The 14,894-nt window shown below is 42.8% G+C and overlaps 1 protein-coding gene across 1 annotated transcript in view; it reads right to left on the bottom strand.

Annotated features, from left to right (window-relative positions):
• LOC138746601 (POU domain, class 6, transcription factor 1-like) overlaps positions 1 to 14,894 on the bottom strand; it is a 92,862-nt gene that overhangs the window by 32,680 nt on the left and 45,288 nt on the right. Inside the window, 1 exon segment of the mRNA XM_069904893.1 lies at positions 13,695 to 13,858. Within this exon segment, the coding sequence (XP_069760994.1) occupies positions 13,695 to 13,858 (164 nt within the window).

Here is a 14,894-nt window from a genome sequence, read left to right as displayed (position 1 = left end):
TGACTCCTCATCCCATGTGATGTCCTTCATCTTGTCTGCCCTCTGGGCGATTGAGGGCCACATAATCCGGGCAGCCAAGTGATAGAACCTGTGATAGAAGTTGATCATCCCCACGAACATCTGTAGCCCCCTGGTTGTGCTGGGCCAAGGAAACTTCCAGATGGTCTCCAACTTGCTGGGTAGTGGTGTGGCCCCTTCCTTGGTTACCCTGTGGCCCAGGAAGTTGATGGCCTCCAGCCCGAACTGGCTTTTGGTTGGGTTGATCATCAGTCCAAACTCGCTCAGTCGGGTGTAAAGGTTGTGGAGGTGTGTCAGTGTTCTTACCAGTTCCTGCTCGCCACCAGGATGTTGTCTAAGTAGATAAAGGTGCTGTCCAGGTCTCGGCCCACAGCGTTCATTAGTCACTGGAAAGTTTGTGCGGCGTTTTTCAACCCGAATGGCATGAACGGGTCGAGCAGGGTGATGATGGTGGTCTTGGGGATATCATCGGGGTGAACTGGGATCTGATAATATCCCCCCCATAAGGTCCATTTGGAAAAGATCTTTGCCCCGTGATGGTTAGCTGCAAAGTCCTGGATGTGCTGCACGGGGTATTAATCTGGTGTTGTGGCCTCGTTGAGCCGATGGTAATCGCCGCATGGACTCCAACTCCCAGTGGCCTTGGATGCCATATGCAGGGGGGAAGCCCATGGGCTGTCTGACTGCCGTATGATGCTGAGCTCCACCAGTTTCTTGAATTCCTCCTTCACCAGCTGGAGCTTCTCCAGAGGGAGGCGTCTTTTTCGTGCAGGGAGCAGTGGGCCTTGGGTAAGGATAATAGTGCTGCACCCTGTACCGGGGCATCACTGTGGTGAATTGGGGACTGAGCACTGTCAGGAATTCGGCCAGGATCTTGATGTACTCATCAGTGGATCACTGCACGGAGTCCAGGTGGAACAATGGAAGCTTGGCGTCTTTGAGTGGGAAGATTGTAAAGTCTTTTCATGGACCAGCCTCCGGCCCTTGAGGTCCACAAGTAGGCAATGGGCAATGCAGGGTCTGCCCCAAAGAGTGGCTGTTCCACTGCGCCCAGCATGAACACCCACGAGAAAAGGCTGCCTTCCAACTGCAGTTGGACCTTGTGGGTACCGTAGGTCCGGATGGTGCTGTTGTTGGGAGCCCTCAGCATGGGACCCGACTGCCTATTCCTGGTATCCTGTCCCGACGGGAGTAGGACGCTGACCTCTGCTCCTGTGTCCAAGAGGAATTGCCGTCCGGATAGCAGTCCCACACGTACAGAAGGCTATCTTGTTGGCCAGCCATCGTGGCCATTACCAATGGCCGGCCCCAGCGTTTCCCTGGAATGTGCATGGCAGCCTGCACCGGTGGGCACCAGAGCTCCATTGTTGGTGGTAGAAACATCACTAGTCATTGGGATCGCCTCCTCTGTGGGGGTGCTGCTCCTTCGACGGGTCTCTCTGCGGGGTTTAGCGATGAGCCCCACGGATACTGAACACCCTCTTTTCTGCTTCCACAGGATGTCTGCTCATGCTGTGACTTTCTGGGAGTTGCTGAAGTCAGCGTCTTCCAGGAGCAGTTGGACGTCCTCAGCCAGTTGCTCCAGGAATGCCTGCTCAAACATGGTGCAGGGCTCATGTTTGCCCAGGAGGGCCAGCATCTCGTCATGAGGGCCGATGGGGGCATGTTCCCTAGGCTGTCCAGATGGAGCAGATGTGCCCACTCTCACGCTGTGGGAACTTGAAGATCTTGATTAGCAAGTCCTTGAAGGCGGTGTATGCGGCTTCTGATGGGGGCTCCTGGATGAAGTTGGCCACACAGCTGGCAGTATCCTGGTCCAGGGTGCTCACCACCTGGTAGTACCAGGTGGACTCAGATCTGAAACTGTGCCTCAGCCTAATGATTGGTCCAGAAGGTCGGCAGCTTGAGAGCATCCACATTGACTGCTGCCTGTTCGCTCATCGTTGGGTTTAGATGCTGTCTAAACCATCAGAGTCACTAATTGTAGCCGCTCGCTACTCAAATGAAAGACACATTCATGAGGGTAGTCAGGTTAGGCTTTGATTTTATTGGGGCTCAACCCCGACTTTTATACCTCTCGCGTTCCTGCTGTTTGCCCCAAATGCTGACAACGGCCCGCATAACAAAAGCGGGTTTCTTGCATGTGGGTACCTTCTTGCATGACAATACCATCTTCCCCGTATGCTGTCCCTGTCTGTTGGCTGTGAAGCGGAGGCCAGCGCCATTTTGGAGTCTCTGGCCCTTAAGTTGGCCTTGCCATTCATCCGCCGGTTTCCTTGCTAGGGCCAGTGCTGCTGTGGGGCCTGCTGGCTTTTAAGTGCGCTCACTTCCCGGAACACCAGTTTGATTGCTGGCCGCCACATTCCCATCTTAATCTTGATTTATGAATTCCTAATTTAGTCACGTCTTTTTAAAATAATTTGTACATCACCAAAATAAACTTATTCAAACTGCCTTTATAAATCAATAATTCTAATTCATTCTTTCTGGGTACTATCAACCAAGAAAGCCTTAACCTGATAATAATAGAAAAGTATTATTTGGGACATTAAATTTATTCTTCATTCGTTCATAAGTAATATATCTGCCAGCTTTAAAAGTCTTCCATGTTCTTAATCATCATTCTACTCCAAAACCTCAAAAATTGATTAGCAATTGAAAAAGGAAAGTCTATTTTTATATAAAGACAATTTTCAAGGCATTAAATCTTTTCCACCTATTTCATAATCTATTTTGCTCCATAATTCAATCAAATGTTTCAAAGCAGGTGTATCTCTATTAACAATTTAGAATTCAATTTATAAATAAAGTCCTGCATAGAATCTTCTCCTATTTTACTTGATTCTATTTTAACCCAAGCCAGAGATTTATCTACATCAAACATTTCATTAATAAATTTCAATTGAGCTGCCTTATAATAATTCTTAAAATGGGGAAGTTGCAAACCTCCTCATTCAAATTTCCAAATCAATTTTTCCTTTCCATAAAAATCTTCCTAATATTCGAATGTAAATCTTTTTTTAAAATTTTGTGGAATCCAACAAGGAATTGACTGAAAAAGATATTGAACCCTTGGAAAAATATTCATCCTCATTCAATTTACTCTACCTACTAGAGTTATAGGCAAATTATTCCACCTATTCAAATCTTCTTTAATTTTATTAAGTAAAGGTAAATAATTAAATTAATATAATTTAAAAAAATAATTATCAATCTTAATCCCCAAATACTTCATTCCATCCTCTGGCCACTTAAATTGAGTACTTTTTTTACTTTGAATATAATCACCTTTAACCAGGGGCATAATTTCACTTTTGTCCCAATTAATCTTATAACCCGATATTTCATCATATTCTTCCAACCTCGTATAATTGTCGCAAAAGTTTTTGGTATCTGTCTTATAAACCAAAGCACCATCAGTAAATAAATTAATCTTATATTCCTCTTGACTAACTTTTATACCCTTAATTTTAGAATCTTGTTTTATTAACTCTGCTAAAAGGTCCTATTGCTAAAACAAATAAGCCAGGAGATAAAGGACATCCTTGCCTACTTGATCTAGATAATGGAAAAACAGAAGAAATTTATCTACTAGTTATAACTTTAGCAGAGGGATTTTTAACCCAATTAATAAATGTAGATCCAAAACCAAATTTTTCTAATACCTTAAATAAATAATTACATTCTAATCTATCAAAGGCCTTTTCAGCATCTAAACTTACTGCCACTGATAAGTCAGCCTTCTTTTGAGACAAATGTATTAAACTAATCAATTCAGCAACATTATCGGCAGATTGCCATTTTTTTTAAATAAAACCCATTTGATCCATATGAATTAAATTCCGTAGATATCTAGCTACTATATTTGCCAAAATGTTAGCAATATTTTTATAATCAGCATTTAACAAAGATATTGGCTTGTAAGATTCGGCTTTTAACAAATCTCTATCTTTCTTAGATATTACAGTAATAATTGCATTTGAAAAAGATTCCAGTTGAGAATGAGTTTCTGCTGTTTGTTTCAACACCTCCATAAGAGGAGGTATAAATAAATCTTTAAATTTCTCATAAAATTCAGCCGAAAAACCATCCTTCCCTGGTGACTGGGTATTTTGAAAAGAACTAAGAACCTCACTAATTTCTCTTGCCGTAAATGGACCATCTAAATCTCTTTGATCTTGACAATCTAGGTATATAAATTTATTTGAGACAAAAAATTTTAACCTCATCATTATTAAACTGGGATCTATATAAATTAAAATAAAAATCCTTAAATGAATCACTTATTTCTTGTGGTTTATAAGTAATCTTTTTAGAATTTTTCTTAATAGTATTAATTGTTCTCGAAGTTTGGTCATTGGTGGTTGGGAAGCTATTGGGGTCGATTGTCAAGGATGAGATTACGGAATACCTGGAAGTGCATGATAAGATAAGCCCAAGTCAGCATGGTTTCCTTAAAGGAAAATCATGCCTTTCAAACCTTTTACAATTTTTTGAAGAGGTCACAAATAGGATAAACAGGGGAGATGCAGTGGATATTGTATATTTGGACTTTAAAGGCCTCAACAAGGTGCCACAGATAATGCTGCTAAACAAGATAAGAGCCCATGGAATTACAGGAAGGATACTAGCATGGGTAGAGCATTGGCTGGTTGGCAGGAAATACAAAGTAGGAATAAAGAGATCCTATTCTGGTTGGCTACCAGTGACCAGAGGTGTTCCGCAAAGATCAGTGTTGGGGCCACTTCCTTTTACGTTGTACATAAATGATTTGGATTATGGAATAGATGGCTTTGTGGTTAAATTTGCAGATGATTTCAAAATAGGTAGCAAGGGAGGTGGTGCTGAGTATACGGAAAGGCTGCAGAGAGACTTGCATAGATTGGAAGATTGGGCAAAAAGGTGGCAGATGAAATACAATGCTGGAAAGTGTACGAAATACACTTTGGCAGAAGAACTAGATGGGTAGATTATTATTTAGCTGGGGAGAAAATTCAAAATTCCAAAATGCAAAGACACTAGGGAGTCCTCGTGCAAGATACCCAAAAGGTTGACCTCCAGGTTGAGTTGGTGGTGAAGAAGGCGAATGCAATGTTGGCATTCATTTCTAGAGGGATAACATACAAGAACGGGGATATCATATTGAGACTTGATAAAGCACTGGTGAAACCTCACTTTGGCTCCTTATTTGAGAAAAGACTTGCTGGCGTTAGAGAGGGTTCAGAGAAGATTTACTAGAATGATACCAAGAATGAAAGGGTTTGTATATGAAGAACGATTATTGGCTCTTGGACTGTACAGAAGGATGAGAGGTGAACCTCACAGAGGCATTTTGAATGCTGAAAGGCCTGGACAGCGTGGATGTGGCAAGGATGTTTCCCATGGTAGGGGATTCTAGGACCAGAGGGTATAACTTCAGAATAAAAGGGCATCAATTTAAAACAGAAACGCGGAAAAAGTTTTGTAGTCAGAGGTTCGTGAGTCTGTGGAACTTGTTGCCACAGGCAACTGTGAAAGTGAGGTCGTTAGTGTATTTAAGGCAGAGATTGACAGGTATTTCATAAGTCAGGGCATCAAGGATTGTGGGGCTGAGTGGGAGCTTGGAATTTGATTAGAATGGCAGAGCAGACTCAATGGGCCAATTTCTGCACCGATATCTTGTGATTTTGGTGCAAATAGAAATGAATGTAACAATGTACAGTGATAGGAATGTATGGATACGAAACTAAGGATGGGAAGAGACTTTGAACGATTTTCCTTTTGTAAATAATTTATTGTGAATAAACAAAACTACTGTATATGCTTGTGTGATAGTCAATCCCATGTAATAGTCGTTCCCCTATATTTGGCCCAAAAATCACTTGTTTTTCATAAGACCTGTGTAAAAGTCAACTGCCCTATTTTTGGCTCCCACCGCCGGCCCACCAGAGCTCTTGATGCCCCAAACGTGGATCCGTGACCTGGCCACCCACCCATTCGAGGTCCTGACAACTTGAGTAATGCAGGTACTTACTGCAATCAAATGTTTGATCCATATTCACGCTACCAACCCATGACTGCATTATCAGATCCCACTCCAACAGTGTCTTTAAGTTTGCAGATGACACAACAGTAGTTGGCCTCATCAGCAACAATGATGAGTTGCACGACAAAGAAGATCATAAACTTCAGGAGGACCAGGAGTGACCACCCTCCATTACACATCAACAACTCTAGTAGATAGAGTGGAGAGCACCAAATTCCTTGGAGTTCACTTAACTAATGACCTATCGTGGACACTCAACATCCCCTCATTTGACAGGAGATGGCAACAGCGACTGCACTTCCTGAGAAGACTGAAGCAGCCAAGGCTACTGGCCACCATTATGTCAACCTTCTCTAGGAGCTCAAATAAGGGCACCCTGTCCGGCTGCATCACAATATGGTAAGCCGCTGCAGAAAAATGAACTGGCAGTCAATCCACAGGACCATAAGAGTAGCAGAGAGGATCTCTGGAGACTCCCTCCTCCACCCCCCCTCCCCCACCTTCCATCAATGTGATGTACCGGGATTGTTGTCTGAGAAGACATGCAAAATTATTAAGGACCCCTTCCACAATGGACACAGCTTATTTCAGCTGCTCCCATCGGGGAAGAGATACAGGAGTATCAGAGTGAACACCACCGCTTAGGAACAGCTTCTTCCCACAGACAGTGAGAACGATGAATGATGAACTGCTCATACAATCCATCCAAGACTATTATTATTTAACAATTTATTTATGTTTATATATGTACTGCATATAAATCACATAAATATGTGCGCTATGTCTCCATATGTGTTTGCATGTTTTTACACTGAGATCTGAAGAAAGTTGTTTTGTCCACCAGTTACAGTGACAGAAACATCCCTACCAGTATTGTAGATTAGTATTACACAGTGACAAACCCGTCCCACCAGTACTGTACGCCAGTGTTACAGTGACAGATATGTCCCTACCTATTGTACATCAGTGTAACACAGAGACAGACACGTCCCCACCAGTGGTGTACGCCAGTGCTACACAGTGACAGACATGTCCCCAACAGTTACTACCAGGGTTACACAGTGACAGACCCATCCTCGCCAATACTATACGCCAGTGTTAGTGACAGACCAGCTCCCACCAGTACTGTTACAGTGACAGACTTGTCCCCACCAGTTACATAACAGTGTTAAACAGTGACAGACCCGTCCCTGCCAATACTATACGCCAGTGTTAGTGATAGACCAGCCCCCACCAGTACTGTACCAGTGTTACACAGTGAGATACCTGTCCCCACCAGTAATGTTCGCCAGTGTTAGTGACAGATTAGTCCCCAAGAGTAGTGTATGCCAGTGCTACACAGTGACAGACCTGTCCCCACTAGTACTGTACTCCAGTGTTATATAGTGACACACCCGTCCCCACCAGTACTGTACCCCGGTGTTGTACAGTGAAAGTCATGTCCCTGCCAATACTATACGCCAGTGTTAGCGATAGATCAGCCCCCACCAGTACTGTACCAGTGTTACACAGTGAGATACCTGTCCCCACCAGTAATGTTCGCCAGTGTTAGTGACAGATTAGTCCCCAAGAGTAGTGTATGCCAGTGCTACACAGTGACAGACCTGTCCCCACTAGTACTGTACTCCAGTGTTATATAGTGACAGACCCGGCCCCACCAGTACTGTACCCCGGTGTTATACAGTGACAGTCATGTCCCCGCCAATACTATACGCCAGTGTTAGTGATAGACCAGCCCCCACCAGTACTGTACCAGTGTTACACAATGACAGACTCATCTCAACAAGTACTGTACCCCAGCATTACAGTGACAGACCCGTCCCCACCAGCACTATACCCCAGTGTTGTACAGTGACAGACCCGTCCCCACCAGTACTGCTCACCAGTATTACAGTGACAGACCAGTCCCCACTAGTACTATACCCCGGTGTTATACAGTGACAGACCTGTCCCCACCAATACTGTACCCCAGTGTTACACAGTGACAGACTGTGACAGACCCAACCAGTCCCCACCAGTACTGTACCCAAGGGGTTATACAATGACAGACCTGTCTCAACAATATTGTACTCCATTGTTATACAGTGACAGACCCACCCCACACCATTACTGTACCATATTGTAAAACAGTGACAGATCCTTCCCCATTGGTACTATACCCCAGTATTATGACAGATCCATTCCCACCAGCTTTGTACCCATCAATGTCCCGTGGGTCATCTCCTCTGCTTCTCCTTCTCAAACAGGTGTCATTCTGTCCGTTTTCCAGTGCCCTGCACCAGACCTTTGCTTCCCCGGAGTGTGCAACCCCTCGTAACTGCTGCTGATCACAGGCACCGCCATCTTGGGCGCAGACACCGCGGTCACAGGATTTTTAAATAAAACTACCATCAGCTCCTTTAACAGACTGCTCAAAGCCAGGATGGAGCCGGCGGAAGTTGGACCCCCATGGGGAAGCGATGTGTCTCCGCTCCAGCGATGTCGTTACACCTGCATCTCTGTCTTCACCATTCGGCAGCTCCAATGCACCTTCCATCCTCCCCTTTACATCAGCCCAGTGTGCGCCCCATCCACCTTTAAACCTCTCCAGGTAGGCCTTGCCAAATGGGATGAAGTTTCAGTCCACTCACTCAACCAGCTACATCTCTCTCCAGACTCTCCATATCCTCTACATAATTTCCTTTTCCACTCAATTTAGTGTCATAAGCAAACTCAGATCATTTATGTTTATCTGGAACAGTTGCAGTCCCAGCACCGACCCCTGCAGCAGCCCGCTCACCACCAAATGGCAACCAGAAAAACACCCCTGTACCCCAACTCTCTGCTTTCTATTAGTTACCCAATCTTCTATCCATGCTAATACAGCTCCCCCAATTCTATGTATCCTTATGCTGCACTTTATTGAATGCCTTCTGGAAATCCAAGTAAACAACATCTATCTGCTCCCCTCTACTGTGCTCATTATGTCCTCAAAGAACTCCAGTAAGTTTGTCAACAAGGACCTGCCTTTGCTGTATCCATGCTGTGTCTGCCTGATGGATCCACTTCACTCCAGATGCCTTGCTATTTCTTCTTTAATGATAGCTTCAAAAATTTTCCAAACTACAAACTAACTGGCCAACAGTTCCCTATCTTTCATTGACATCCTTATTTGATTAGTGGCATTACATTCTCCATCTTCCAATCCACCGGGACCTGCCCAGAGTCCAGAGAATTTTGGTAAATTATCACCAAAGACTTGACTATAACTTCTTCCATTTCTTTCAGTAACCTTGGATGCATTCCATAAGGACCAGGGGATTTATATATCATTAGACCCTCATGTTTTCTGAGTACGACCTCTTCAGTGATAGGTATTACATTCTGGTCCTCACCTCCCATCACATCCATAACATCTGTGATTGGCATGGTAGATGTGTTCTCCACTATGAAGGCTGATTTTAAATAGTAATTTAAAGCCTCAGCCATTTTCTCATTACCCAATATTAATACCCCCTTCTCATCCTCCAAGGGACAGTCCAACCTTCACTTTAGCCACCCTTTTGCGCTTTGTAACGGGGTCACAATGGTTATAGCTCAAAGTAGAAAGAAGACTCGCACACCAAGAGAGTGTAATTGACAATGACTTTATTGGGCAGCCGGCCGTGTCACCACTGGGGAGTGGCTTGAGCGAGGCCGGTTGCTGATTGGTTGTCCCGGATGCATGGGTCCAGATGGGTCCCCCTGCGATCCGCTTACTGTGATTGGCCGTTTCGATTGCTATTCCTGCACCCTATGGGAGCGGCCGTTACATCCCGTGTGCTGTCTGCCTAATTGTTGTGTTCAACAACTGTTTCCTGTGTCAGCCCGTGGAATAGGCCATTACTGCTTTATAAAATAAAATCTTTTACTGTCCATAGAAAATTACAGCACAGAAACAGGCCTCTTTGGTCCTTCTAGTCTGTGCTGAACCATTTTTCTCCCTAGTCCCATAGACCTGTACCCAGTCCATAGCCCTTAATACCTCTCCCATCCAAATTCCTTTTAAATGTTAAAATTGAGCCAGCATTCACCACTTCAACTGGCGCCTCGTTCCACATTCCCAACACTCTGTTTGGATAAGTTCCACCTCATGTTCCCCCTAAACTTTTCCCCTTTACCCATGTTTGTATCTCACTTACCCTCAGTGGAAGAAGCCTACCTATATTTATTCTGTCTTTCCCCCTCATAATTTTAAATATCTCTATGAAATCTCCCCTCATTGTACTATGCTCCAGGGAATAAACTCCTAACCTTTTTTAATTTACATTTTTAAAAAAACGTAGACATACAGAAGAGTAACAGGCTAATTCGGCCCTACGAGTCCTTCCTGCCCAATTTACCTACACCCCCAGTACCTGTTTAACCTTTCAGTTCCTGAAGCCCAGCAACATCCAAGTAAATCTTCTCTGCACTCTTTCTGTCTTATTAATATCTTTCCTGTAGTTAGGTGACCAAAACTGCACACAATATTCCACATTTGGCCTCACCAATCTTATACAACTTTACCATAACATCCTAACTCTTGTACTCAATTCTTTGATTTATGACAGCCAATATGCCAAAAGCTCTCTTTACAACCCTATCCACTTGTGACACCACTTTCAGGAAATTGTTTCTGTATTCCCAGATCCCTCTGTTCTACCACACTCCTCAGTACTATGTCCTTTCTTGGTTTCTCTTTACAAAATTTAACACCTCACACTTGTCTGCATTAAATTCCACCAGCCATTTTTTAGCCCATTTTTCCAGCTGGTCCAGATCCCTCTGCAAGCTTTGAAAACCTTCGCTGTCCTCCAATCTTAGTGTCACTTGCAAACTTGCTAATCCAATTTACCACATTATCATCCAGATTATTGCTATAGATGACAAGCAACAATGGTCGCCCCAGCACTAATCCCTGAGGCATGCCATTAGTCACAGGCCTCCAGTCTGAGAAGCAATCATCCACCACTACTCTCTGGCTTCTCCCATCCAGCCATTGTTGAATCTAGTTCACTACTTCACCATGAATACCTAGCATCTGAACCTTCCTGACTAACTTCTGATGTAGGACCTTGTCAAAGGCCTTACTAAGGTCTATCGAGACAACATCCACAGCCTTTCCTTTATCAACTTTCAAAAAACTCTGTAAAATTAGTTAAACATGACCTTCCACGCATAAAGCCATGTTGACTAACCTTAAATTCTGGCTATCCAAACAATTATATGTCCAATCTCTTAGAACACCTAATAAAATACCTACTACTGATGTCAGGCTCTCCAGCCTATAATTTCCAGGGTTACTTTTGGAGCCTTTTTTAAACAACAGAACAATGTGAGCTCCCCTCCAATGCTCCAGCACCACAACCATGGCTAAGGACATTTTAAACATTTCTGCCAGAGCCCTGCAATTTCTATGTTAGCCTCCCTCAAAGTCTGAGGGTATATCTTGTCAGCGCCTGGGGATTTATCCACCCTTATTTGCCTTAAGACAACAAGCACTTCCTCCTCTTTAATCTGTATATGTTCCATGACCTCACTGCTTGTTTTTCTTACTTCCCACAACTCAGTGCCTGTTTCCTGAGTTAATACTGATGAATAAAAAGCATTCAAGATCTCCCCCATCTCTTTTGGCTCCATACAAAGCTGACCACTTTGATCTTCAAGGGGAAGATCAATTTTGTCCTTTACTATCTTTTTGCTCTTATTCTACCTGTATAAACCCTTTGGATTTTCCTTCATTGTCTGCCAATGCAACCTCATGTCTTCTTTTAGCCTCCCGATTTCCCTCTTGAGGGAAATTTTTATACTCCTCATGTACCTCATTTGCTCCGTGTTGCCTATACCTGCTATATTCCTCTCATCTTCTGAATCAGAACCAAGGTTCCCTATGCTTGCTAACCTTACCTTTAATTTTGGCAGGAACATACAAACTCAGTGTTCTCAAATTTTCACCTTCGGCAACTTTGAATTTATGACCCTTTATTTGATGCCTTCCTTTATTTTCTTAGATATCTAAGGCTGGCTGTCTCCACACTTACTACCCTTGCTTTCAACTGCAATATACTTTTGTTGAGCACTGTGAAAAATCTCTTTGAAAGTCCTCAACTGTTCCTCAACCGGCTCTCTATATAGCCTGTGTTCCCAATCTGCCCTGGCTAACTCCTCCCTCATCCTCTTGTAGTTTCTTTTGTTTAGGCAGAACATACTTGTTTTATACTAAACTATTGCACTGTCCATTTAAATGAGAAACTCAATCATTTGATCACTTTCCAAGAATATCCCCAACCACAAGATTGTTAATTTTACCTCTCTCATTACACAGGATTAGATCCAAGATAGCATGTTCTCTTGTACATTCAGTAACATCTTCAGTGATCTCTGCTCACATATACCTCTTAATGTCTTTACATTTGCCATCTTTCAATCCACCGGGACCTGCCCAGCGTTCAGAGAATTTTGGTCAATGATCACCAAAGCCTCGACTATAACTTCTGCAATTTCTTTCAGTACCCTGGGATGCATTCCATCAGAATCAGAGGACATTTCCATCTTTAGACCTTCAAGTTTTCTGAGTATGACCTTTTTAGTGATAGCTATTACATCTAGGTCCTTACCTCCCATCCATAACATCCGTCTTTGAGAAAGTGCCTTTCATGCCATTGATGCCTGCTGACTTACCATATATACTTGTTATACTCGTGTAATGTTGAATTTTTTTGGACCAATTTTTTGGCCCAAAAAAATTGGGAGAGATGTCGACTTTTACACAGGTCAAACATTTGACCGTGTATCTACGATACCTGTATCGTTCAAGGCCACTGGAGCTCGGATGGGGTGAAGATCCATGGTTGGGAGTTCAGATAGGAGAGCGGCCATGGCATCAGGAGCTTGGATTGGTGGGGGGCTGTGGCATCAGGAGCTCAGATGGACAGGTGGCCAGGACATCGGGAGCTTGGATGGGCGTGTGACTGGGGCCAAAAATATGGTGGTCAACTTTTACATGGATCGTACAAAAGCACCTGATTTTGGGGGCAACAAAAAGATGGCATTGACTATTACAAGTATCTACGATTACACAAGTACATACAGCATACCTCTGAGCATTCTGCACACAATAACTTTGTTTCATGTTCAAAATAGGATTTCAGCAAAGTGGAAATTAATGTGTATGCCGTTGTATAGGTCAATCCTCACAATGTAAAATTTTCACCTTAAAATCAGGGCTGTCCTAAACAAAGGATCTAAAATTCTTGCCTTGATGACTAAGTCTCAACACCGTCACAATCTTCTTGCCGGCACCGATGCAATCCCACACATACCCCGCTAGTTATTTGCGAAGTCTCAGTGCTCCCCTGTGGGGTCCATCTGCCCAGTTTGACTGCTGTCAGCTCTGTACAGGCTTTAAATGGCCTTTTACAGTAGTTTATTTTAAAATATCTAAATAAAATTAAGACCTTTAAATGATAATTTCTTATTAAAATAATGTGATTTTCTTTTAACAGCATCCAGTGGTCAGCATAAATGCCAGATTTGGAGGTCATCTTATACAAAGGGCATCATTCAAAACCAACATTTTAGGTGGAAATCCGGGTCGTCCTATATGACGACATATACAGTCAGTTCTCTGCAATGCATCAGGGTAACTCACTAATGTGGGATTCAAAGACAAGCCTTGTGTTGTGTTGATGGACGTGATTTCGGCTGGTGGTTCCAGAGGCCCTGTCGAGGTTGAAAGGGACTGTGGAGCAGCCGGAAGTTGCAGGGTCTGTTGTAGTTCTGCAGTCTGTTGTGTGGCATTCAACACTGATCCAGCTATGAGGGGATTAGAGAAAAAAAAATCCATCCATTAGAATTCATATAATTCTTTGACCCTCAATGTTGTGCTGACCCAGGCATTCCTTTCAAAAAAGTACTTATAATTTTTTACATCAATTGTATTTAACTCCTGAGAAATTGAAAAGATATGGATTTAGTTTAACAGATTTGTTTTAGATGTAGAGAGCAGAAAGGTACTTTTGTACATTCAATTTGGTCGTGTAAGAAAATTAAATATTTTTGGGAAGAAATTATAAAATTTTTGAGAGATTTGCTTGAAATGGATATTCAATTGGATCCAAAGTTAAGTTTATTGGGTTATGATAAGGTTCCATTTGTTGATTCAAGAATGCCTAAACCATATTTAGCTTTTTTAAAGTTAGCATTTAGCAGTAGTAAGAAAATGCATAGGTGTTATATGGAAGAATGATGTACAATTAAATTTGCGAAGATGGCATAATGAATTGCAATCTTGTTTGTATTTAGAAAAATTAACATATAATGTAAAATATAATTATTATTTTTTTATTGATATGTGGTGATTAAATTTAAAATATATGGCTATAGAAATTAAATAACTGCAATAAGTTTGGCGCACCAATCAGGAAATATTGGTTTTTGCTGTGATTTTTGGGGGGAGGGAGGATTGGGGAAGTTTTTTTTTGGATTTTTAGTGGGGTTTTTTGTGTTATGGGGAAGGGGGAGGGGTTATAGTAATTTTATGTGTGTAATTTGAAAAGTTAAATACAATTTTCAAAAAAAAATACCAAGTCCTTCCTGTCCCATAACCCTCTATTTTTCTTTCATCCATGTGCCTGAATAAGTGTCTCTGAAATGTCCCCAATGTTCCAGCCTCCACCACCATTCCAGGCACCCACTACTCCCTGTGTAAAAAAACGCACCTGATGTCTTGCCTTAACTTTCCTCCCTCCACTTTGTACAAATGTCCTCTGGTATTTGCTATTCCCACCCTGGGAAAAAGCTGCTGGCTGTCCACCTCATCTATGCCTCTCAGAATTTTGTAGACCTCTGT

This window comes from Narcine bancroftii, chromosome 12 (genome assembly GCF_036971445.1).
Source record: "Narcine bancroftii isolate sNarBan1 chromosome 12, sNarBan1.hap1, whole genome shotgun sequence".
Taxonomy (NCBI): domain Eukaryota; kingdom Metazoa; phylum Chordata; class Chondrichthyes; order Torpediniformes; family Narcinidae; genus Narcine; species Narcine bancroftii.
This window is presented reverse-complemented; position numbering and strand designations above follow the sequence as displayed.